Here is a 27,636-nt window from a genome sequence, read left to right as displayed (position 1 = left end):
TATTATTACTTAATTTTAGTTTAAGGATTAAGGATTTAGTTTATCTGTTAAGGATATAGCTTATTTGCTAAGGATTTATTTGTTGTGTCCTTGTTGATTTCATCTTTTGTTTTCTGAGGATTTTGCCATAAACATATTCCAGTTACATTATTTGGTACATTTAATAAGTCGTATTTCATTATAAGTTGTACCTTCATTTAAAGTTTCCTTTTTGTCTACTTTAATATACTTGTGCTTTTTTTTTTTTAAGTTTTTAATTATTTATTTTGAGAGAGAGTGAGAGGACACACACGGGAGTGCTCCATGGAGGGGCAGAGAGGGAGAGAGACAGAAAATCCCAAGCAGGCCCCACACCATGGGTGTGGTCCCCAATGCAGGGCTTGAACTCACGAACTGTGAGATCATGATCTGAGCTGGAACTGAGTCAGAGGCTTAACCAACTGAGCCATCCAGGTGCCCTGTGGGCTTTTTAATTCATTTTATCCCTGTGTATTGTTTACATTTGCTTGTTAGGTTTTTAATCCCTTTATTTGTAACTTTGCAGTTCTTTTGTTTTCCATGTCTCTTGAGTGTTTATATAGTGAAAATTTTTACCCAGTACATTTACCATTATAGTGGATATCCTTGTTATTCTTTCCACCTTTAATTTTTTAATTTTTGTGCTCCCTTGGTGTTTCGTTTTATTTTTTAACATTTTGCCTGTGAACTGCTCACCTCCAACCCTCACCCCTGCTTTCTCCCTTTATGTTAATTTAAAAAGTATCTGGGCATATAGTTTAGTCTTTTGCTGGGACTCCGTGATACCTCTTAAGCACTTTGAAACTTTCTTTTGTTTTTTAATGAACCTGTGCTTTCCTTAAGCTTTAGAGAAGGTTTGTGTTGGGTCTCAAATATTCTTCCTTCAGTTGATCCACTTTGCCCTGTGTCTGGCAGACATGTAAAGGGGTACTAAGGAGCATATAAATGGTGTCAGTACATCTCTACCAGATGGAGAGTGGAGGGGGTTCTGGGTGGCTCAGTCAGTTAAGCGTTCGACTTTGGCTCAGGTCACGATCTCAGTTTGTGAGTTCAAGCCCCACATCGGGCTCTGCTGACAGCTCAGAGCCTGGAGCCTGCTTTGTATTCTGTGTCTCGTTCTCTCTCTGCCCCTCCCCCACTTGTGCTCTGTCTCTCAAAAATAAATAAAAATGTAAAAAAAAAAATTTTACAAGATGGGGAGTGGAGAGAAACATAGTTTTAAGAAACAATGTAGAAAAGGCCACAACTTAGAATGTACTATGAGGTAACCACAGTGGAGGTGGAAACTGCCTATTTGTTTCATAAGCAGTTCCAACAGAGTGTGGGAGTGAGAATCAAATAGAACATAGGTATCAAGTGTAACATCTATTTCAGTCATCTCCCTAACTTCCCATTTCCCTTCCCACTTATATAAAGAGGCAGTTCAGCTTCAGTGCCTTCCTCCCACAAAAAGTTCTTTCCTAAATAAATTGAATAAACCATCTGAGGAGAACTAAGGCTTTTAATGTGGGTGTTGACTTTTCAAAGTAAAACCTTACTTAACTGAATTTGAGAATATAGTACAGAGAGTTCCCATACACCCCATACCCATTTACCCTATTAGTAAGAAATTAATATGGTACATTTGTTACAGTCAGTGAAATATATATATTAACTGAAGTCCATACTTTATTCATACTTCTTTAATTTTTACCTAACGTCCTTCTGATCAGGATCCCATCTGGGATGCCACAGTACATTTAGTTATCATATCTCCTGAGGCTCCTCTTGGCTGGGATAGTTTCTGAGACTTGTTTTAAATGACCTTTACAGATTTGAGGAGTACTGGTCAGGTATTTTATAGGAAGACCATCTATTAGAATTTGTCTGTTAGAATCCTTCTCATGATTAGACTGGTGTTATGGGTTTAGAGAAGGAAAATCTGAGACAAAGTGCTATTTCTACCACACCATCTCAAAGGTACATACTGTCAACATGACCTGTCATTATTGGTGTTAACTTTGATCACTTGTTGAGGTATATATTTTAGGTTTCTCCATTATAAATTTACTCTTTTTCCTTTTTCCTGTATATACTTTTTTGTGAGAAATTCACTATGCAGAGTCCAAACTCCAGGGATAGAGAGTTCTGTACCTCCTAGAGGGCTGAATAGCTACACAAATTATTTGGACTCTTCTGTATGGGAGATTTGTCTATTCTACCCCATTTATTTATTGAGTCAGTCATCTGTATTAATATAGCCTATGGGCATTAATTTTATAGTTAGATTGTTTATTACTAATATTGTTCCAGCTTTGGCCATTGGGAGCTCTTTCGCTTGGCTCCGGTGTGCTTTTGATGTGCCCCAGTAAATGTGTTTTTGTTTTTGAGCTTTTGTTTAGTTTTTAGTACTTCAAGATGGTCCACCTCTTCTTGTATTTTTTTTTCTCCAGTTTTAAAATCAGCCATTTTTCCGTGGAGCCCTGGTTCCTTTTATTGAAGTATGGTATTAGAAACTGAGACCTGGGAGCTAAGTGTTATTTTTGGTCCTGGGATGTCCTTGCTTCTAGGCCAACTCAGCTGACAGAGCTAGGAAATATATGCATGCATGCTAATCCCTGTATATACAAATATCTATAAATATTTCTGTATGTAACCACCTTTATAGTAAGCTACACAGAAGTTCATATTGATATCTCCAACTCTAATTCATTACCACTTGAGCCATTCTAGCTTCTTTCCTTTGATTATCTGAAAACTCCTACTCAAACATTAAGAAAGCTGCTTCTCACAATCTGCAGTGCATGTACTTATTGTTCAATTCCGATATACATGCATAATGTATCAGAATTGTTAATGTATATCTCCACAGGAAAGAACTTTATCAACTAGAGTACAGTGCTATTGTATATTTTCTTTTGCCTTCAGTCTTACAGATTCCACTCATTTCCATACTTGTTTTTTTTTTCTTCAGAAAGTCAGTACGTGTTCTAAAATGTTTTCTTGCCTTGACTTTTTTGAGCATTGTGCATTTTTCCTTCTGCACTCTCTTTTCATAGGCCTCTCTATACTGTTCTTTTGCTCCATATACTAATCTTTATTTGAATGTTGAATAATCTTTCAGGTAGACATTGCCAATAGATGAGGTCAGGAAATACTTTTGTGAACTAACTTTTGGCCAGTCTGTAAGATCTGCTAACAAGCAGATGTACACACGTATATATGAAAATCTACTGAGTGTTGTGTTTTGTTTTTTAAGTGGTTATTATATGGTTGCAATAAGACACATGGAGGGGCGCCTGCGTGGCTCAGTCGGTTGAGTGTGCAACTTCAGCTCAGGTCATGATCTTGTGGTTCATGAGTTCAAGCCCCACATTGGGCTGGCAGCTGGCTGCTGTCAGCATGGAGTCCGCTTTGGATCCTCTGTCGTCTCTCTGCTCCTCCTGGGGTTGCGTGTGTGCGCGCACTCTCTTTCTCTAAATATTTTTTTAAAAAACACAATGGAAAGTATTGAAAATTGATATTTTGCCCATTGCTTCAGGCTTTTTTAAATTTAACCTTTGGCCCCTTATACCCATTTCTCCCACCTATCACCCTTCTCCTCTGGCAACTACCAATTTTGTTTTTTGTTGTTGTTTTTAAGGTTACACACATAAGAGACATCATACGGTATTTTGTCTGACTTTATTTCACTTAGCATATTGCCCTCAAGGTACATCCATTTGTTTCAAATGGTAAGATTTTAATTCTTTTTATGGCTGAATAATATTCCTATATGTATATACACACACATGCACATGCATGCACACAATTTCATTATCCATTGATCTGTTGATGGACACTTAGGTTATTTTCATGTCTTGGCTATTGTAAACAGTACTGCAATGAATATGAGGGTGCATATATCTTTCCCAGTTAGTGTTTTCATTTTTATTGGATAAATATCCAGAAATGGAATTGCTGGATCATACAATAGTTCTATTTTAATTTTTTAAGGAATGTCCATACTGTTTTCCACAGTGGATTCACCGATTGACACTGCCACCAACAATGTACAAGGGTTTCCTTTTCTTCACATCCTCACTAACACTTGGTATGTCTTCTCTTTTTGGAAATAATCCTTCAAAATGTGTGGGGTGATACTTCAGTGTGCTTTTGATTTGCATTTACCTGATGATTAATGCTGCTGAGCATTTTTCATGTATCTGCTGGCCATCTGTATGTCTTCTTTGGAAAAATGTTCAAATGTCTTCTCTGGAAAAATATTCAAATCTTCTGCCTATTTTCAAGTCTAATTTTCTTTTGTTATAAAGTTGTATGAATTCCTGATATACTTTGGATATTAATCTCTTACCAGATAAATGATTTGCAATGTCTGCAAATCAGTCAATGTGATACATCACATTGAGAAAATGAATGATAAAAATCATATGATCATTTCAATGGATGCAGAAAAAGCATTTGACAAAATTCAACATCCATTTATGATAAAAACTCTCAACAAAATGGGTGTCTAGTGTTTATTATCTTCCAAGAAGTGGATGAGAGTTCTTTTAATCACTGTAATTCAGTCAGATAGATATTATTATATCCATGTTACAATTGAGAAAATTCAGGTTTTGGTTAACTAATTTGCTTAATTTCATACATGTAGTTACTAATACAGCTTCTATTTAACCTCCTGTCAGTATGACTCCAAAGTATGTACTCTTTGTCACTATATATTTTCTATAGCAGGGATTTCTTTACCTTGGAATTAGTGACCTTTTAGGCTGAATAGTTCTTTGTTATTGAGCACCATCTTACTCATTGTAGGATGTTTAGCAGGATCCCTGGGTTTCTCTGACCCGATGCCAGTAAGAGCCCCCAGTTGTGATAACCAAAACTGTCTCCAGAATTGTCAGATTTCCCCTGGTACCAAATTGCCCCTGAAAACCACTGGCTTAGAGGTATATAGTAAAAAATGAACTCTGACATGGAGGAGGGCACTTGTTGGGATGAGCACTGGGTGTTGTATGGAAACCAATTTGACAATAAATTATATTAAAAAAAAAAAAATGAACCCTGAAAGTTCAATTGCTTTCAGACTGGGAGAATTGTAAATCAGGTAGAAAGCTGTATCTGAACTTCCCTGAATGTGATGATTCTCCTAATGGGGGAAGTTCTTTGGGGAACCCTGAGTGCTGTGCTCAGAGTTGTTAAAAAAGACTCTGGCTCTTGTGGGAAGGCTTTAAGTCAATGTGCTTTCTGCACAACCTATGTAGATCTCTTGACTTGAGCTATACTGTGTGAGGACTCCCACTGAAGAACAATGCCAGTTACTCGGCTAGCAAGCTGTGTTTTCTGTCCAGAGACCTTCTGAACAACTAGTGCCAAATATGGCCCATGGTAGTCATGTGAGTCTAAATGCTTAGCTGAGCCTATTACTTCCCTGGTGGACATTGCAGACTGGCCAATAATGAGTCCTAACAAATGAAAACTTCTAATCATTTTAGTCTGGGAATGCACTCTTTTTTTAATTGAAGTAAAATTGGCCTACAATGTTGTATTAGTTTCAGGTAGATAACATATTGATTCCACAGTTCCATATAGTACTTAAAATGCTCACTACAATAAGTGTAGACACTGTTTGTCACCATACATTATTATAATATTATTGCCTATATTCCCTGTGCTGTACTTTTCATCTCCGTGACTTATTTATTTCAAAATGGAAGTTTGTACTTCCTAATCCCCTTTATTTTGCTGATCCCCACCCCCCCCACCCACCCACCTCCACTCTGGCAACCACCAGTTCTCTATATTTAAGAGTCTGTTTGATTTGTTTATTTGTTCATTTGTTTTGGTTTTTAGATTCCACATATAAGTGAAGTCATGAGGAATTCATTTTTGTTTGACTTATTTCACTTAGCATAATACCCTCTAGATCCATCCATGTTGTTGCAAATAGCAAAATCACCTCCTTTTATGGCTAAGTAATATTCCATTTATATATATGTGTATGTGTATATACATATATATACACATACACACATATGTACACACACACACTACATCTTCTTTATCCATTCATCTGTGGGTGGACACTTGGGTTGCTTCCATATCTTGGCTATTGTAAATAATTCGGTAAACATACGGTGCATATATCTTTTCAAATTAGTGTTTTCATTTTCTTTGGCTAAATACCCAGTAGTGAAATTACTGGATCATATGGTATTTCTATTTTTAATTTTTTGAGGAAACTTCTTACTGTTTTCCACAGTGATTGCACCAATTGACATTCCCACCAACAATGCGTAAGGTTCCCTTTTCTCTACATTCATACCAACACTTGTTATTTCTTGTTTTTTTGATATTAGCCATTTTCTGACAGGTATGAAATGATACCCCCTTGTGGTTTTAATTTGCATTTCCTGATGAGCATCTTTTCATGTACCTGTTGGCCATCTGTGTATCTTTTCTGGGAAAATGTCTGTTTAGGTTCTCTGCCTATTTTTTAATTGAATTATTTGTGTGTTTGTGTGTATATGTGTATGTTGAATTGTATAATTTCTTTATATATTTTGGATATTAACCTTTTATCAGTGATGTCATTTTCAAATATGTTCTCTCATTCAGTAGGTTGCTTTTTTATTTTGTTGATGGTTTCCTTTACTGTACAAAAGCTTTTTTATTTTGTTATAGTCCCAGTAGCTTATTTTTGTTTTTGTTTCTCTTGCCTAAGGAGACATATTCATAAATACATTGCTAAGGCTGATGTCCAAAAGATTAACTACCTATGTTTCTTTTGGGAGTTTTATGGCTTCAGGTCTCATATTTAGATCTTTAATCCATGTTGAGTTTATTTTTTTATATGATGTAAGAAAGTTGTCCAGTTTCATTCTTTTGCATGTAGCTTCCAACACCATTTATTGAAAAGACTATCCTTTCCCCATTGTGTATTCTTGCCTGCTTTCTCATAGATGAGTTGAACATAGAGGTGTAGATTTGTTCCTTGGCTCTCTATGCATTGATCTGTGTGTCTGTTTTTTGTATCATTGGAATGTACTTTTTGATTTACCCCCAACAATGAATGACTCCTATTTATTCTCCTTTTTTTAAAATTAATTAATTTTTTTTTGAAAGATTGAGAGAGAGCAGGAGTGGGGGAGGGGCAGAGAGAAGGAGACACAGAATCTGAAGTAGGCTCCGGGCTTTGAGCTGTCAGCACGGAGCCTGATGTGGGGCTCGAACCCACAAACCATGAGATCATGACCTGAGCCGAAGTCGGACTCTTAACCAACTGAGCCACCCAGGCACTGCTATTCTCTTATTTTTTTAAATAATTGTTTCTTAAGTTCTAGTGGTGTGTTCTGTTCTACTCATTGTATATAACCTTACTGATATTTATTGAGAATTTAGAAAGAGATTTTTTAGGCTTTTCTAGTATAAAGCCTTAATAACCTAAATATCCTTCTGAATATTTGTTTTGCTTAATTTTAAAGCAAAAATGTGTTGTCACCTGATACAGGAGAAACCTAATTGCAATTAAATTGTGAGGTTTTTTTTTTTTTTTAAAGGACTATTTCATTTATCACTTTTTGTGTGATGTCTGTGTTTATTTTCTTTTTGGTGGGTGATTGGGAAGGGACAGCATATTTTCTCGTTATAAGAAAGAAACAAGAATGGAAGTATAATCCATAATATTTATCTTATTGGACAATTTTAAGAATATTACTTGTATTTTATCTTTTGGCAATATGCTAAAATGTTAGTTAAATATAGGTCATATTGGTATCTTTTTTTCATTTCCTCAGGTACCAGAATGTTGGCTTTGTATCTGAAGCTCCTGGAACTTTTCTCTTATTGAGATAGAACTTGATTCAAATCACATTGCATATATATAGTACACATGTGCTTCACCCAAGAATTATTAGAATCCTCTAGTAAAACAAATTGGAACTATAGTGGGAGTTCTGTCTGGGAAGATGCAGCCTCTGAACAAGTTGATGGCTATCTCAAAACCTCAAAGCCTGACTCTACATGAACAAAGTGAGGCCCTGAAAGCACATGTGTCTTGGCAGCAGGAATCCATCCCAGTCATGGAAACATGTGACTCTGAGGCCTCTCGTCAAAAGTTCAGACATTTCCGGTATTTGGATGTGTCTGGGCCTCATGAAGCCCTGTGCCAACTCTGGAAGCTCTGTCTTCAGTGGCTGAAACCAGAAATTCATACAAAGCAACAGATCCTAGAGCTGTTGGTGCTGGAACAATTTCTGACAATTCTCCCTGAAGACATTAGGACTTGGGTGAATTTACAACATCCAAAGAACAGCAAGGAAGTGGTGACCCTCATAGAGGATGTGATTGGAATGCTTAAAGATGAAGGTAAGAATGTAAAGAGTTGGTGGTAGAATAGTTGACCCTTATTTGGAATCTAAAAAAAAAAAAAAAAGGAAAATTAGCTCATAGATAAAGAGAACAGATTGGTGGTTGCCAGAGGTGGGGTATGGGCCAAGTGGGTGGAGGGTCACAAGGTATAAAATATAACTCCCAAGTACAAAATAAATAAGTCATGGGGATATAATGTACAGCATAGTGACTATAGTTGATAATACTGTATTGCATATTTGGAAGTTGTTAAGAGATTAGATCTTAAGAGTTCTCATTATAAGAAAAAAAATTTATATATGGTGACTGATGTTAACCTGACTTCTTATGATCATTTTGCAATATATATAATTGAATCATGATGTTGTATACCTGAAGCTAATACAGTTGACCCTTGAACAACATGGGTTTGAACTGTGTGGGTCCAATTATACATGAATTTTTTTTTTTAATAAATACAGACAGTATTGTAAATGTATTTTTTCTTATGATTTTTTGAACATTTTTTTCTCTAGCTTACTTTATTATAAGAATACAGAATGTAATACATTCATAAAATATGCATTACAGTGCTGATTGTTATGGCTGTGTCAGTGGTAAGCTGTTAGTAGTTAAAATTTGGGAGAATTAAAAGTTATACACAGATTTCCAACTGCTCAGGAGGTTGGTGCCCTGTGTTGTTCAAGGGTCAACTGTATGACATTATGTGTCAATTATACCTCAATTAAAAAGAAAAAAAAAAAATGAACCTTAAAAAGAAAAGTAATGGAGTCTTTCCATTTGAAAAGAAATTCCTTTTTTCTGAAGCTAGAGGGTATCAAGGGCCAGATCATGAAGGACTTTATCAGGAGGCATGGATTTTATTCTGTAGGAAATAGAAAGCTTTCTAGCCTGCTTACCTGGCTTTTAGAGAATGAGATCTCACAGATTGGGTAGGGAAATCGATTTGATTTGCCTTTTAAAATATTTTGATATCCAGGCGCCTGGGTGGCTCAGTTGTTTAAGCATCCATCTCTTGATTTCGGCTCAGGTTATGATCTCACTGTTTGTGGGATCAAGCTCGGCGTCAGGCTTCACATATGAGAGTATGGAGCCTGCTTGGAATTTCCTCTCTCTCTCTCTCTCTCAAAATAAATAAACTTAAAAATTTTGATATCAGTATTGAGGGAGTGGTTGGCAGACTATGGCCCAAAGGCCAATATTTTTGGAGGTAGTTTTTTTGGAACACAGCCACGCCCACTTATTTACATTTTGGCCACAGTTGTTTTCATACTATGACCAGTGTTGATTAGGTATAGCAGAGAAACTATTGCCTGCAAAACCCAAAATATTTACTATCTGGCTCTTTAAACAAGATGTTGATAAACTTTTTCTGTAAAGGACATGAGGGCTCTGAAAACTGGAAAATCTGTTAAGATAGATGAAGTGTTAAAGAATGAGGGAGCATTGAGGGGCACATGGGTGGCTCAGTTGGTTAAGCCTCCGATTTCGGCTCAGGTCATGACCTCATGGTTCGTGAGTTCGAGCCCCTCATCAGGCTCTGTGCTGACAGCGCGGGGCCTGGATCCTGCTTCAGATTCTGTGTCTCCCTCGCTCTCTGCCCCTCCCTCACTCACGCTCTTTCTCTCTCAAAAATAAATAAACATTAAAAAAAAAAAAAGAAAAGAATGAGGGAGCATTGGGAAAACAGAGGAGTTTGAACCTAAAGGAATTATGGGCTGAATATAAGGGGTGAATGAGATAAGATTTGATGTAAATGTCCATGTCCGTGCTCAGCCTTACATGAATGGAGCATAAGTAGCAGATTTTATGGGAGGGGATTTATACAGTAATTATGTGGCATGTTGAATTTGAGGTCTCTATGGGCCATACACAATGAATAAACTAATACATAGTTAACAGTGTGGCTTTGGTGTTCAGAAAGAGAAGATTTGGAAACTTACAGGTATGAATTGAAGTAGGAGAAATACATTTCCTTGGGGAACATCAATATTTAAGTTACCATAGATCTAACTACCCATTACAGGAAATACAAAGGAGAGGGGAACATTTTAAATTATACCATGGGAATGCCATTAGTAAAATCTAAACTCTGAGAAACTACAAGGCAATCTAGTTTCTAGAACAAAATAATTTTAAGGGAGAAGTAGGGGTATGGAAGAGGGATTTAGAAATTAAAAGAAATGTAAAAGATGTATAACCAGTCATATGAATGTGTGGACCTTATAAGTCATGAGGTAATTGATTAGATATTTGATAAAGAATCATTGAGTGGGGACAGTGATGATATCATTATTGTTGGTATCCAGTAGTCCTTATTTGAAAAAGAAATAACGGATTAAACAGAAGAAGAAAAGCCAGGTAAGCAGGCTAGAAAACAGTAATCTAGGACATCAGAGAACCAGGAAATATTAGTATCTTGAGCTAAGAAAGGAGAAATCTTCAGGAAGTGAGTGTTAATAATGGTGCAGCAAAAAAGTCCTATTAAGATGAGTTTTGAGGGGCGCCTGGGTGGCTCAGTCAGTTGAGCGTCTGACTTCGGCTCAGATCATGATCTCACAGCTCGTGAGTTTGAGCCCCACGTCAGGCTCTGTGCTGACAGCTCAGAGCCTGGAGCCTACTTCATATTCTGGGTCTCTCTCCTTCTCTGCCCCTCTGCCACTCATGCTGTATCTCTCTGTCCCTCAAAAATAAAAATAAACATTAAAAAAAATTTTTTAAGTGAGTGTTGAAAGTAATTTACTGAAATTGTTGATTATGAAGTTATTGTTAAGCTTTAGAACAGTTTCAGAGAAGGAGTTGAGGTGGTACTTATTTGTAGTTAGTTTTATTAGTTTTCTACTACTGCCATAACAAACGACCACCAACTTAGTGACTTAAAACAATGCGAATGTATTATCCTACAGGTCTATAGATGAGTCGTCTAATAACATGGGTCTCCCTGGGCTAAAATCAAGGCATTGGTAGGACTGCATTCCTTTCTGGGCCTCATGATTTTCTACCCCCATCTTGAAAGCTGTCAGTGGAGAGTCATGTCCCTTTTTTTATTTTTATTTTTTTTTAATATTTATTTTTGAGACAGAGTGTGCATAAGCAAAGGAGGGTCAGAGAGAAAGGGAAGCAGAGAATCCAAAGCAGGCTTCACACTGTCAGCACAAAGCCCAACACAGGGCTCAAACGCACGAACCGCAAAACCATGACCCGGGCTGAAGTCAGATGCTCAACGGATGGAGCCACTCAGGCTCCCCTGAGCCATGTCCTTTCCAACTGCTTTCTCTTACCCTCCATTCTGTTGTCACAGTACATGCACTTGCTTAATTATGCATGTTTGCACTCCCTCTCATTTTCACTGACCATAGCTGGGAAACCTTCTCTTCTCTGTTTTTTAGGATTGATGTGATTAGATTATGATCACCCAAATAATCCAGGATGATTCCTCATCTCAGGGTCCTTAACTTTGGTCATATCTGCTGAGTTCCTTTTGCCAGTGTATTCAAGGATTAGGGATATAGGTATCTCTGGCATCTGTTATTCTCCCTATCACATGCCCCCCCCCCCACCAAAAAAAAAAAAAAAAAAAAGAATGGATGGATGAGGTATGAATGTCAAAATGACTATAGGCAATTCTTTCTTTTTAAATCTTTTTAATGTTCATTTATTTTTGAGAGAGAGAGAGACAGAGCATGAGTGTGGAAGGGGCAGAGAGAGACAGAGACACAGAATCCAAAGCAGGCTCAAGGATTTCAGCACAGAGTCCAACTTAGAGCTTGAACTCACAAACCACAAGATCGTGACCTGAGCCGGTCAATTGCTCAACCAACTGAGCCACCCAGGTCCCCTAGAAAATTCTTGAAGTTTAATTGAGAAGGAAAGGAGAGGTTGCTGGGTAATAGAGGACTGAGAAAGGTTTTTAGTTTCTGTCTTGGCTCTCTGAAGAACCCACCCAATTGCCCTTATTTTATTGCCCTTATTTTATCTGACTCAGAACTGTCCCGGGCCTGAGGTGGCCACCTAGGGGTCATTTGTCAAAGCATTTAATGGGAAAGCTGGGGTATGAGATGCTTTGGGGAATAAAGGATTTGAAAAGTTTCTGTGTATCCCTAGAGATTTAGAAGGCTGGGCACATGTTCAGAAACACCTGATATGGCCTTAACTCTCACCTCTGACTGGCCTTCAGGCTTTGCATAAGCAGGAACTAAAGGTGAAGGTAAAGTTGAAAAAAATTATCTGGCTAAGTGGTGAAGGCATGCCTCAACACATGCAGCACATCTGCAAAGACTAGGAAATGGGTTTTTGTTTGGTTTGCTTTGGTTCCAGGTATTTAAGGAAATCTATGTGGAATCACTAGCTGACCACTAAGCTAAGGGAACAGACTTAAGTGGGCACACACAACAAAGAATATAGACTTTACAAATCAGTTCAAAAAAAGTAATTAAGTGAGCAAGAACTGCAACAATCAGGCCCCCAAATATATGAAGCAAAAACTGACAGAAAGGAAGGGAGAAAGAGATCAAGAATACTAGTTGGAGACTTTAGCACCCCACTTTCGTTAGTGGATAGAACAACTAGAAAAAAGATAAAAAAGGAAATAGAAGACTTGAACAATGCTATAAACTAAAGTAGCACTCTACCCAATAGTGGCAGTATGTACATTCTTCTCAAGTCCACATGGAACATTCTCCAAGATAGAACACATGTTAGGCCAAAACAAGTCACAATTAATAGAAACATTTAAATCCTACAAAGTATCTTTTCTGACCACAGTAGGATGGAATTAGAAATCAGTAACAGAAGGATATCTGGAAAATTCACAAGTATGTAGAAATTAAAATAAGAAAGATTAAAAAGAGATAAATGAACTAGAGAACAGAAAAACAATAGAACCAATGAAACCATAAGTGGGGTCATTTGAAAAGAATAGCAAAATTGACAAAGGCTTAGCTACACAAGAAAAGTATGAAGAATGAGATAACTAAAATCAGGAATAAAAGTAGGCACATCTCTACTGACCTTGCATAAATCAAAAGGATTATAAGAGAATACTATGAACAATTATATACCAAAAAATTAATTTAGATTAAGTAGAAAAATTCCAAAAACACACGAACTGCTAAAACTGATTCAAGAAGAAATAGAAAATCTGAACTCCTCTTTAACAACAGAAAAGATAGAATCAGTAATCAAAAAAATTTCAACAAAGAAAACGCAAGGACTAGATGGCTTCACTGGTGAATTCTATCAAAAATTTAAGGAATTAACACCAATCTTTCTCACGCTTAAAAAAAATTTTTTTTTTAATGTTTGTTTATTTTTGAGGCAGAGACTGAGTGCAAGTGGGGGCGGGGCAGAGAGAGAGAGACAGAGAGAGGGAGGGAGGGAGGGAGGGAGAGAGAGAGAGAGAGAGAGAGAGAGAGAATGAATGAATCTGAAGCAGGCTCCAGGCTCTGACCTGTCAGCACAGAACCCGTTTCTCACACTTTTTAAAAAAATAGGGGAGGAAGGAATACTTCCTACCTTATTCTATGATGAGTTTAACTTGATGCCAAAGACAGACAAAGCTATCACAAAACTAGCAAAGCAAACCCAGCATCATATTAAGAAGATTATACACCATGACCAAGTGTTATTTATCCCAGGAATATAGGATAGTTCAACATGTGAAAATCAACACTATACACCATACAGAATTAAGGGGAAGCAATTGCACTATTAAGTATTTATCCAAAGGATATAAAAATGCTGATTCGAAGGTGCACATGCAGCCCAATGTTTATAGCAGCACAATCAGCAATAGACAAATGGAAGGAGCCCAAATGTCCATGGTCTGATGAATGGCTAAAGAAGAGGTGGTATATGTATTGTGTGTATATATTTATATACATATATATTTATACATTACTTCTATAAATACATACATACACACACACACCTATATACACAATACAGTATTACTCGGCTATCAAAAAGAATGAAATCTTGCCATTTGCAACGATGTGACTGGAAATAGAGTGTATTGTGCTAAGTGAAATAAGTCAGAGAAAGACAAATGCCATATAATGTCACTCATGTGGAATTTAAGAAACAAAACAGATGAACATAAGGGAAGGGAAGGAAAACAAGGTAAAAACAGAAGGAGGCAAACCATAAGAGATCTTAATTATAGAGAACAAACTGAGAGCTGCTGGAGGGGCAGTGGGTGGAGGGATGGGCTAAATGGGTGATGGGCATTAAGGAGGGCACTTGTGATGAGCACTGGGTGTTATATGTAACTGATGAATCTTTAAATTCTGAAACAAAAAAACACAATAGAATTAAGAGGAAAACTCACTAGATCATCTCGACACAGAAAAAGCATTTGACAAAATCCAATGCCTTTTCACGATAAAAGTATTCAACAGACTCGGAATAGAAGGGAATTCTTCTACCTGATAAAGGACATCTGTGGAAAACTACAGCAAACATCACACTTAATGGTTAAAGACTTAAAGCTTTGCCCTGGGATAAGGAACAAGACAAGGATACCCACCCTTGCCAGTTCTTTTCAACATTATACTGGAGGTACTAGCCAGTGCAACTAAACCAGAAAAAGGAATAAAAGGCATCCTAATTGGAAAAGAAGTAAAACTATCTTTACTGTCAGTTGATCTGTTCTTATGCAGTTGACCCTTGAACAGCACAGGTTTGAACTGCACGAGTCTACTTATATGTGACTTTTTTTTTTTTTAAGATTTTATAGCTAACGCCATAAGGCATTTATTTACAACTGTCCACACTAGTCTCCACAGGTCAAATGGAAGACAAATAGTTCAGAGTTCACACCTACTATCCTCCAAGTACCCAGAGATGTCTTCAGAGCCTGTCAGCAGCCCTTGGGATCCCCAGGACTGGATTACCTGTCAAATTTTTTCATTAAAAAATAATTTTAGGGGTGCCTGGGTGGCTCAGTCAGTTAAGCATCTGGTTTTTGATTTTGGCTCAGGTCATGATCTCACAGTTTGTGAAATTAAGCCCTGCATTAGGCTCCATGCTGACAGTACAGATCCTGCTTGGGATTCTCTTTCTCCCTTGCTTTCTGCCCCTCCCTGCTCATTTTCTATCTCTCTTAAAAAAGTAAATAAACTTTAAAAAATAAACTACATTTAAAAAATAAAAAATAGGGGCACCTGGGTGGCTCAGTTGGTTGAGCATCTGACTTTGGCTCAGGTCAGGATCTTGCGGTTCATGGGTTCATGCCCCATGTCAGGCTTTGCGCTGACAGCATAGAGCCTGCTTTGAATTCTACAGTCTCCCTCTCTCTCTGCCCCTCCCCAACTAGCACTCAATCTCAAAACAAACGTTAAAAAATTTTTTTTAAATAAAAAAATAAAAAATATAACATCTGAGCTCTTACCTTTAGAGATTCTGATTGCTTATAGTGCCTGATGTCATTATTTTTCCAAAGTTTTAAAGATGATTTTTATGAATAGCATGTTAAAACTACTACTGTAAATCAATAAATGTTTCTCCGGGGGAAATCTGTCTCCATAATGTTTTCCTTCATCTTCCTCAGAGACACCCTGCAAGGATTCTGTCCCGCTCCAGAAGGGGAGCATCAAGGAGAAAATGGAAGCTGACTCACTGACTAGCAATTCCCAGGTGAATTAGAATTCTGCTCTCTACTGAAATGACCTGCATTTTCTTTTTGGTTTTTGAACTTTTGCCAAACATAGGTCCATCTAAGGATATAAGACTATTACTTCTTCCATAGGACATTGGATCTATTTTATTTCCGTTGGTGATACACTCTTCGGAAAATATTGAATCTTTGTATTTTTCTGTGCATGTGTTCCCTCAGGATTGTAGATGATAATTTAAACCAGAGAAATAGAGCCTACCCAGAGAATGTTTAGAATTGAAAGTGAAGGGAGCCAAGGGCAGAATGCTGAGTAATGTCATTTAATAGGCAGGAGCAGAAGAAACCTCAGACGATGCTGAAATGAAAGAACCAGAGTGGTAGAGAAAAACCAAGAAGATATGATGTCAGTGAAAGCCAAGGATGAGAAAATTTCAAGGATAAATCCTTTAAAATTTCAGGAAAATTCAGCTTGAGTAGTGCCCGTTCACTTACCATCACGGAGGTACCAGGCATGGGAATAGAAACCAGGTTGCGGAGGGTTGAGGAAAAAACGTGAGGAAGTAGGCAAAACTAACCTAGATAATTTACTCACAAGGTCCTCTGATATCTTAGAGACATCTGGCTTTGAGGTACAGGAAAGGAAAAGATTTGTGTATCTCATTGTGATTAAATGTGCCCGTCATGACAAGGTTGAGAATGCTGAAGAGGGAAATGCAGCAGTTGATGGTGTGAAGGCCCTTGTAACAAATATTGATACAGTGTCTAACATGCCACTTGTCCAAGGGCTGGTTATGTGATAGTAAACGAAAGGAGATCCCTGCCTTTGCAGAAATGACAGTAGAGGTAGACAGGCAAACACAAGCAAATAAGATAATTGCAGATAGTAGTAATTACAAAGAAAAGAAAGAAGCATATTGCAGTAGACACTGACTAGGAGGGTGGCTACTTTGGGTAATCAGGAAAGGGCTGGGCTGGGTGACCTGAATGGTAAGGAGTTAGCAGGCTATATTTCTCGAGAGGAAATGCCCTAACTTTTCTGCTAGCAGAGCCTCCGTCTTCATTACAATTCCTGTCAATCTATCTGAAACTCTTTCTTTCTCTTCTGAATTCCTTTTATGTCAAGTATTTTTACTCTTTAGTAATTTTTTGTTCCATAGTTATTCCAACTGTCTTTTTCTCCTCAACCAAAATGAAAGTTAATTTCAGGTTAAAACTTCTCTTGATTTTCCTTTTGCGAGTACCAAGTTGATAGGCCTCTAATATAACCTGTTTGTCAAAACTTAGAACCCCAAACATTTTCATCAATTTCTTACATATTCTAGGCACCTACGCTATTCTTTCCAAATTCATTTCTTCTCTAGTAATATTTTTGGGGCTGACCTTTGATTAAAAAGAAACTTAATATTTTAGGAACCAATATCATTCAAAGATGTGATTGTGGAATTCAGCAAGGAAGAGTGGGGACAACTGGACCCTGCTGTAAAGAACCTGTACAGGGACGTGATGCTGGAGAACTATAGGAACCTGAATTCATTGCATCAAGGTGACTTCTATGTGTTTACCTATGCTGCCCATCAGTAGTTTCTTTATCTGCTGCTAAAAAGCTATAGGACTACTACAGTAGGTAGGGACACTTGGGTTTGGGTTCAGGTTTCCTAATGTCCTCTGGGCACAATAGCAGATTTTCCTGCTGTATCTGAGGGAGAGTCTTTTCTAATATAGAGCTAGAAATACACAAGTCTGTGGTGACCCCTGGCCTTATCTTTCAGCAGCTCTTAGACTACTACATAGGGATGGAATTCTTTTCCCTATAAAAATGTCGGAAGTGTCATGTTTGTTTGTTTGTTTGTTTGTTGTTTTTTCATGTTCCCCATGAAAAGAACATGTATTTTCCAAACCAGTTGAGCTCTCTGAGTTGGAAAGTAAGGACAGAAGATGGATAATAGAGCAAGAAATCCCAAGCACATCTTTTTTTGGTGAGAACCAGGCAGATATGAGGCATTTGTAAGAATCTTCTGTTTGTTAAACACACGGTGAGGTTAACAGCCTTTGAGTTAAGAGTTGGGGAGGTGATGATAAAACCGCAGAAGCTTTGAAGGAAAAAAGTCATCATTGCTTTTCATTCACAGATTCGATTTCATAAGTGGGTAATTGGAGGAATGTTGCAGGTGAGGAACGCAGACACTTAACTTAAAGCTCTGTGGCCTGGAGCAACCCATCTGCCAGTTTCCTCATCTGTAACACTGAGTTAATAACAGTATTTATCTCCACGTTCCTGTGAGGACTACATGAGTTGATATGTGTGGCACACTTAGAGCAGTTCCTGGAGCATGGGAAGTGCTAACAAACATTAGACAACCTAACATTAAGTAGTATTCTTTCAAAGAAAACAAAGCTCTGCTTTATGCAAGAGTGACTTTAGTAATCTTCCAGTTTTCCTTCTTTTACTATAGAACTTCTTGTGCCCTAACTTTCTACCTTCATCATAATCTCTTTATTCTTATTAACATTGTATTTGTGGGAGATTATCAAGTATTGTGTGCTTATGATAAATTTTAGTATATATAGAAAAGTATGAAGAATAGAACTCACCCATGACCTCATTACCCCGAGCTATGCAATATTAACATTTTTTTTTATTTATTAGGCTTTTTTCTTTGCAATGATGTGTCTCTGTGGCTTATGAAGATTTCTTTTTTTCCAAAATGGGATCATCAGGAATATGTTGTTTTCTATTCTGTTCTTCTCACCTAATATGATACCAAGGGCAATTACGTGTTATCACTAGTCTGTGGAAATGGGGCTTCACATGTAATGGTCCATCACATACAAGTATCATAATATATTTAACCATTCCCCCCAGCCATTGGACATTCAGGTTGTTGCCCAGTTTTCAGGCGTGTCTGATAAGTTCCATAGGATATGCCTTATTAGAAGAGAAACTTCAGCATCAAAGGACATGAATGTATTTAAAGGTCTTGTTACTTTGTGCCATATTGTCTAGAGAAAGGTTATACCAATCATACTCACTAATTATCTATTAGCACCCTAGCACGCTATTGTTTACCTGAAATCTTTATTAATTTGATACGCAGATTACTCAATTTCATCCTTTCTAAGGTAAATTCCCTTGCCCATCCCCCCTGCCATTTTCCTTTGGACTCCATTTCTCCCTGTCTTCTTTCACTTATATTTTCACCATTTCTGCCTCTCATTAGCTAGTCCTCCTATTAGCTTTTTTTTAAATTTATTTTTATGTTTGTTTTTTTTAATTTAAAAAATTTTTATTTTAGAGAGCACACAGGAGTTGGGGAGAGAAAGAATCTCAGGCAGGCTCCATGCTCAGCACAGGGGCAACGTGGATATCTTGGGATATCTCAAGACCTTGGGATTATGACCTGAGGTGAAATCAAGAGTCACATGCTCACCGACTGAGGCACCCAGGCACTCCTCTCCATTTAGCTTTTTAACATTTTTAGGTCATTACTGATTTAAAAAAATTGTTCTTTCAACCTCTCTATCACTCACCTCTTTATAGCCAAACTTCTCAAGATATTTTATACTTTTCTCATTTCCTCACCTTTTAGTCCTCGGTCCATTTCACTTGTCTCTTATTCCAAATATCCATCTGAAACAGTTCTTACTGAGGTCATAGATGACTTTCTTGTAGCTAAATCCAGTGGATATGTTTTCGTTCCTTGTTTCACTGACTTCTCCAAAGCAAGTGACAGTATTATCTGCTCTTCTTTCTTAAAACACTCGTAGGTTCTTGGAATACTTCTGATATTCCTCCTCTCTTTCTGATTATTCTCTCTCTGCCTATTGCAGACTAATCTTTCTCTAGCTCTCTAATAAATTCCAGCGTTTCTCAAGATTTGGTCTCATTTTGTCTTGTTTTCTTACTCTGTATTTTCTTCCTGAGGTTATCACATCTACAACTGCACCTTCACTTACCACACATGTATAGGTGACTTACAAATTTGTATCCCCAGCCCAGGCTTCTTTTCTGAAGGACATGACATTTCTCTTGGCTGTCGTAAAGATAACTTCAGTTCCATAAAACCAAAGTCATAACTTTTCCTTTCCAGTCTTTTTCTATTCCCTGAGTAAACAGCACTGCCATTCATCCTGTTACACAAGTATAGAGTATTATCCTTGACACAACTTCTCCTTCCTTCACCTGTCTAGTACTTGGGTGTGTGTGTGTGTGTGTGTGTGTGTGTGTGTGTGTGTGTGTGTGTGTATCTTTCTAAATGTCCCTTGAATGTCTCCACTTCTCTCCATACGTAGTGCCACTACTGTAGTCCATGTAGTCCATCATCATCTCTCATCTCATTCTCCTGTTCTTTGCCTAGTTGACTCCTAGTCTTCTCTCAGATCTCAGATAGTTTCACATTTTCTACTAGTTAGTTTTTTCTGTTATATACTCCCATAGCACCATAATCTTCTCTTTTTATCATTTGTCACAATTATATTTTACTTGTATCTGTATAGGTCATTGTCTCCCACATTAGGCTTTATGTTCCTCGAGGGTAGGGACCATGTCCCTTTCTGCCCTACCTTTATATCTCAAGCTTTTGCACATATATAGGACAAAAGGGGAAAAAAATGGATAGATAGATGTGTATTGGATTATGAAAAAGCTGAAAATTATTTTATTTGTTTTGGTCACTTGTGATTCAGCAAATGGTTTTATGTCCATTATCTATTAAGAATTTAGAGGTTTTTAATATATAATAAAATTTATGTAAATTCTCACTATTGATCATAGTTACGACAAATGAGATCTTGCAGGTTTTTTATTATTTTATTTATGGTGTCTGCCATACATATTTTTAAAATTTATGTTATCACATATCTTTCCCCCAGTGCTTTATATCTGTTAGTTTTATGCATAAGAATTTTTCCATCCCCAAATTAGAAACACATTTCCTGATTTTATTCTGACTTCATCTATTTCATCATTTAAATATAATACTTCAGTCAATCTGGAATTTGCCTCTGTAAATGTCATTTATTTTCCAAAACCGTTAATAGATTATAGTGATTTAAAGGTGGCTACGGAATCTTTGTCGCTCTCTTCATCAAGACGTAGACTTTGGACACATGAAACTAATGTAACATTGTGTGTCACCTATACTTCAATTAAACCAAAAAAAAAAAAATGCCGACTGTTTCTCTTCCCTTTGAATCTCAGCTGGCACTGAGCTATTTAATCAATCAAATGCTGCAGAAGTGACATTGCCAGTTATGGGTCTAGCCTGTAATAGGACTCCACTTCTTTCTCTTGGAAGTTAGCAGCCACTGCTTCAACCTGTTGAATGTTGACCTGAAATATGTAACTAATGAACAAAAAGACCAAAAAATGAGAAATTTAACTAGTAGAAAAGAGGGAAAAAAGGCTATTATTTGTAAATGGTAACTTTCTACCTAGAAATCCAAGAAACTCATTGTCAAAACTACTATATCTGTTAAGAGTTTTATAAGGTGGCTAGATGTAAAATAAAAATATTGGTAATTTTCCTATGTGCTAGAACTAAGTGATTTGAAAATAACAAAATACATGAAAATTATTTTAAAAATGGGAATAATAGAGTTATATGAAAAATGAGTTATAGAAATATGAGGCGAACATCACAAACTTGCTTAGAGAAATACATTTAGGAATTTTGCCATTCAGTAAATGCTACTGGAACAGTTAACTGTTTCAGTTACTTATTGTTTCTAAAAACTTACCTCCAAACTTACTGACTTTAAACAGCAATCATTTTATTAATTCTCACAGTTTTGTGAGTTGACTTAGGAGTTCTCAGGATCTATACGATATTGGCTGAAGATACAGTGTTCTGCTGGGATGGAATGATCAAAATGGCTCATCACATGGCTGGAAGTTGAGGCTGGTTGTCACAGAGAACTTAGCTGGCCCCATGGACCAGAGTACCTCCATGTGGCCTCTTCTTGAGGCATGGGCTTCTTTCTCATAGCATGCCAGCCAGGTTCTGAGAGGGAGTATCCTGAGAGGAATTGGAAATTGTCAGTCTCCTAAAGGCCAGGCCCAGAAGTGGCATAGTATCACTTTTACCACATTCTGTAGGCTAAGCAGTCACAGAAGGAGCCCATTTTCAAGGGGAAGAAAAATTAACTCCATTGCTCTATAGGAGAGTGTAAAAGAATGTGCATCCATTTTTTTTTTTTTTGAGGTATAGTTAAAATATGGTGTTATGTTAGTTGTAGGTGCATAACATAATGATTCATTCATTCTTTCCATTACTCATCGCTCATCATGATAATACACTCTTAATCCCCTTAACTGTTTCACCCATTCCCTCACACACCTCCCTTCTGGTAACCATCAGTTCATTATATTTAAGACTCTTTTTGTTGTTGTTGTTTGTTTGTTTTTCTTTTTTCCTTTGTTTCTTAAATCCCACATATGAGTGAAATCATAAAGGTATTTGCCTTTCTTTGACTTATTTCACTTACCATGATACCTGCTAGATCCATTCATGTTGTTGCAAATGGCAAGATTTCATTCTTTTTTATAACTGAGTGGTATTCAATTGTATATACATACCACATCTTTTTTATCCATTCCTCTATGAATGGACATTTTGGTTGCCTCTATATCTTGGCTATTATCAATAATCCTGTAGTAAACATAGGGTGCATACATCTTTCTGAATTAGTGCTTTCATTTTCTTAAGCTAAATAACCAGTAGTGGAATTACTGGATCATATGGTATTTCTATTTTTTATTTTTTGAGGAACCTCCATCCTGTTTTCCACAGTGGCTACACCAGCTTGTATTCCCCCAAAATGTGTTCCTTTTTCTCCACATCCTTGCCAACGCTGTTATTTTCTGTGTTTCTGATTTTAACCATTCTGCCTGGTGCAAGCTGATGTCTCATTGTGGTTTTGATTTACATTTCTCTGATGATGAGTGACATTGAACATCATTTCATATGTCTGTTGGCCATCTAATGACTGCTTTGGAAAAATGTCTATTCAGGTTCTCTGCGCATTTTTTTTATTGGATTATTTGTTTTTTTAGTGTTGAGTTGTACAAGTTCTTCCATATATATTTGGATACTAACCTTTTATTGAATATATTATTTGAAAATATCTTCTCCCATTCAGTAGGCTATCCTTTAGTTTTGTTGATGGTTTCCCTTACTGTGCAAAAGATTCTTTGGTATAGTCTCAAGAGTTTAATTTTGCTTTTGTTTTCCTTGCCAAAGGAGACCTACCTAGAAAAATGTTGCTACGGCCAATGTAAGAGAAATTACTGCCTATATTTTGTTCTAGGAATTTTATGGTTTCAGGATTCACATTTAGGTCTTTAATCCCTTTTTAAATTTATTTTTGAGAGAGAGGGAGAAAGAGACAGAGACAGAGCGCAAGTGGGGGAGGGGCAGAGAGAGAGGGAGACACAGAATCTGAAGCAGGCTCCAGGCTCCAAGCTGTCAGCACAGAGCCTGATGCAGGGCTCGAACTCATGAACTGTGAGATCATGACCTGAAGTCAGACGCTTAACTGACTGAGCCACCCAGGCGCCCCTTTAATCCGTTTTTTAGTTTATTTTTGTGTAGAGTAAGAAAATGGTCCAGTTTCATTCTTTTGCATGTAGCTGTCCAGTTTTCCCAGCACCATTTGTTGAAGAGACTGTCTTTTTCCCGTTGGATATTCTTGCCTTCTTTGTCGTAGATTAATCGATCATAAAATCATGGATTTATTTCTGGCTCTCTATTCTGTTCCATTGATCTATATGTCTATTTTTTATGCCAGTACCATTCTGTTTTTATTACTACAGCTTTGTGTAGTATATCTTGAAATCTGAGATTATGATACTCCAGTTTTGTTCTTCTGTTTCAAGATTGATTTGACTATTCAGGGTCTTTCATGGTTCCATACAAATTTTAGGATTCTCTTTTTTTTTTTTTTTATGAAATTTATTGTCAAATTAGTTTCCATACAACACCCAGTGCTCATCCCAAAAGATGCCCTCTTTAATGCGCATCGCCTACCCTCCCCTCCCTCCCACCCCAAATCAACCCTCAGTTTGTTCTCAGTTTTTAAGAGTCTCTTATGCTTTGGCTCTCTCTCCCACTCTAAGCTCTTTTTTTTCTTTTTTTTCCTTCCCCTCCCCCATGGGTTTCTGTTAAGTTTCTCAGGATCCACATAAGAGTGAAAACATATGGTATCTGTTCTAGTGTTGTGAAAAATGCTATTGATATTTTGATAGGGATTGCATTACATCTATAAATTGTTTTGTATAATATGGGCATTTTTAACAATATTGGTTCTCCCAGTTCATGAGCATGGAATTTCTTTGTGTCAACTTCAATTTCTTTCATCAGTGTTTAATAGGTTTCAGAGTACAAGTTTTTCACCCTTTTGGTTAAAGTTATTCCTACATATTTTATTTTTAGTGCAGTTGTAAATGGGATTGTTTCCTTAATTTCTCTACTACTTTGTTTTAAGGTATAGAAATGCAGCAGATTTCTGTATATTAATTTTGCATCCAGCAACTGCACTAAATTTATCAGTTCTGGTAGTTTTTTGATAGAGTCTTTAGGGTTTTTTATGTACAGTATCATGTCATCTGCAAATAGGGTTTTACTTCTTATTTACTAGTATGAACGCCTCTTATTTCTCTTTCTTGTCTGATTGCTGCAGCTAGGACTTCCAGTACTATTTTGAATGAAAGTGGTGAGAGTGGACATCCTTGTCTTGTTCCTGACCTTAGGGGAAAGCTTCTAAGTTTTCGCCCTTTGAGTATGATGTTAGCTGTGAGTTTTTTATGAATGTGCAGCCATTTTGATCTATAATCTGTCCTCTGGCCACAAATTATTTTTTTCCCCATTATTAAATATATTTATTCTCTCCTAAGACCTCATTATGGCATCAAGCTTGAAGTCCAGGATCTCACCATCTAAATTAGGTCCAGGTTTGGAAGAGATTCCTCTCTCACTGAAGACCTATAGGTTATCTGCCCACACACCCAGTTTACGCTGGTGAGGCAGAAACAGCGAAACTACAATTGATACCCTCATTATATTCCTAGGCTCCACCCCAGGAGATTCTGACTTAATGGTCTAGTTTCCACTGTATTACACAGACAGATAGTTTCTGCTAGAAATTAGACTAAACCAGGCAGAATTAATAGGTATTTGACAAAGTTGGATATATCAGTGGAGCTGCTTTGAGGTAAACATCATTTCATAAAAAAATAGTACCTCAGGGCAGATTAGATATGAGAGCTAAAGAGCAATGGTTATTCAAGATCTCTTTGTGGACTCTAGTGTAAATATTAGAAGGACAGTGACTCACTAAACAAGTGAGGACATTGAGGGAAGTTCTTTCCACATGAAAGATGAAATTCTCAGGCTCATTTGTTAAGTTGGAAGAGAGTAGTAGGATAGTTGAGTGGCATTGTCTTGGAGATGGATAAAAACAGGGGTCGATAATATATGTGAGACTACCAAGTGGAAGATGTGTTTTGGCTACCAGTGAAGTATGGAAGTAAACGCATTAGATAAACCTGAAGTTATATGTGAGAGGATAAAGGGAAGTCAGTGAAATTTAGTTTTTAAAAAGTTGTTAGAATGTAAGTATTTATACAGAAGCTAAGTGAGAAAGCAATTTTGAGAAGGGAAGTGGGACATTATTAAATGAAACAAACTGAAGACAGGTGAAAACAAGAGAATTAAATCATAACTAGAACAGGTGAAGTTTTGCATTCTAGGAAATACCTAGAGAAGTATCATAGGGCTATTAGAATCAGGAGTGATTTTGAGCCCACAAAAAGGGTGGTTTCTCTGCTACCTTTGATTATAGTTTTTTTTTTTTTTTCTGCCTTTGTTAAATATGAGGAATAACTGCAGCTTGTATGGAAATAGAGACACTGATTGCAAGTTTGTTTTAGCTGGTTAAGGTGTGGAGCCTGTAAATGTAGATTGTTTTTAAAGATATGATTAAATTGGTGTTTCAGAAGGGTGTATTTATTATTGATGAACAGCATGGGTTAAAAGAGACAAAGACAAGATGCTAGGGAAAGGAAGACTATGTGTAATCCACACAGACTAGTTATGAACCAGTAACAATGTGAACTATGAAATGCTACCCTATCCCAGTTCATATGCTGATATTTGACCCAAGCTCTATGTATTCTCATTAATATACTTGAATAGCTCTTCTCATATTTTATGATCTTCTAACCTCCTTTTTAATACTTTTGTCCCTTTTATTTCTTCTGTATTTCTCCTTTTCTAATCTCACCTCACATTTCCATTCTGTATTTAAGACCCATAAAATCTGCATATTTCCTTATGTGGTTTAGCATCCCTTTCCTAATTAAACAATTTCCCTTCTGCTAGCTCATAGAATTTTTAATTTCTTTTTAGACAGAGAGGTAATTTCAGAAAACCAAGATTCAGTTACAAAGGAGAGAATTTCTGGAGAATCATCATCTCATGGAGAAATTATGAGAAGACTGACCAAAAGTGGACCCCCTTCTTCAGATGCTTGGATGAGTGATGATTGGCTATGCAGGAGCCAGGAACACTGGGACATAAATTTGCCAGAAGAAGCTTTTGTTCACAAGACAGTCTACACTGAGGAGGGAAACTTTGAAGGTAGTGAGAATAAGAAAAGCTTAGATGTTGAGTCAGTTAATTCAATTTTTGATATACAACAGGGAATTTCTATGAAAAAGGGGTTCTCAAAATGTGATAAGTTTAAAACTAACTTCAAATTTAATTTAGATTCAGTAGGTAAGCAACATTTAGAATATAATAGATGTGGAAATGCCTTGAGCCTGAGTATAGACATTCAGCACCCAGAAAGTCATACCTTAGTGAATTCCTATGAATGCTATCAATGTGGGAAAGCCTTCAGCCGGAGTTCATCCGTCATTCGACATCAGATCATTCACACAGGAGAGAAACCCTATAAATGTAGTGAGTGTGGGAGATTCTTCAACAGACGTACAAATCTTACTAAGCATCAAAAAATTCATACTGAAGCAAAGGTCTGTGAAGGCAGTAAATGTGGAAAAGCTTTCAGTGAGAGTAAAAATAGTAATAAAAATTCAAGACTTTATTCTGGAGATAATCCCTACGAATGTGTTAACTGTGGAAAATCCTTCAGCCGGAGCTCCTCCCTTATTCGACATCAAATGATTCATACAGGAGAGAAACCATTCAAATGTAAGGAATGTGAGAAGACCTTCAATAGGAGTTCAAACCTTAAAAAACACCAAAAACTTCATACTCAAGAGAAGGAAGAAACCCAGGATTACCTACATCAATGAATTTATACTGGAGGGAATCCTGTGAATGTAGTAAATGCAATAAAACGTTTGTCAGGGATTATTCTTTAATTGATATGACAGAACTATATTAGAGGGAAATATTTTATTGGGCATATATCTGTCTGAGCTTTTCCAGTCTCCCAAAGGAAGCCACAAGGGTATGGAGTTTAAATATATCACCATAAAGTCTTTGCCTATCATGATTTTGATATCACGGCCATCATCATTTCTACTTCATAAATGGGACCTATGGCTTCCATATATTCACCTAATTTATTGAAGTAGGGAGGAGCCAAGCAATACCCTTAGAGTTGATATTTAATAAAACTCAAACTTTCAGTCC

General features: G+C 37.0%; 1 protein-coding gene across 2 annotated transcripts in view; it reads left to right on the top strand.

The window, feature by feature from the left end:
* The window catches only part of ZNF215 (zinc finger protein 215), a 32,253-nt gene extending 4,891 nt beyond the window's left edge, over nucleotides 1-27,362 (top strand). Inside the window, exons 2-6 of one of the 2 annotated variants that reach the window (XM_049650910.1) lie at nucleotides 7,794-8,364; nucleotides 15,917-16,002; nucleotides 17,393-17,525; nucleotides 17,863-17,958; nucleotides 26,386-27,362. In XM_049650910.1, coding sequence (XP_049506867.1) covers nucleotides 7,965-8,364; nucleotides 15,917-16,002; nucleotides 17,393-17,525; nucleotides 17,863-17,958; nucleotides 26,386-27,293 — 1,623 coding nt within the window. In that variant the 5' untranslated portion in view covers nucleotides 7,794-7,964 and the 3' untranslated portion in view covers nucleotides 27,294-27,362. The remainder of the gene's footprint in view (nucleotides 1-7,793; nucleotides 8,365-15,916; nucleotides 16,003-17,392; nucleotides 17,526-17,862; nucleotides 17,959-26,385) is intronic. The other variant, XM_049650903.1, reaches the window with a different exon arrangement.
* Nucleotides 27,363-27,636: the final 274 nt, after the last annotated feature.

This window comes from Panthera uncia, chromosome D1 (assembly GCF_023721935.1).
Source record: "Panthera uncia isolate 11264 chromosome D1, Puncia_PCG_1.0, whole genome shotgun sequence".
In the NCBI taxonomy this organism is placed as follows: domain Eukaryota; kingdom Metazoa; phylum Chordata; class Mammalia; order Carnivora; family Felidae; genus Panthera; species Panthera uncia.
This window is presented reverse-complemented; position numbering and strand designations above follow the sequence as displayed.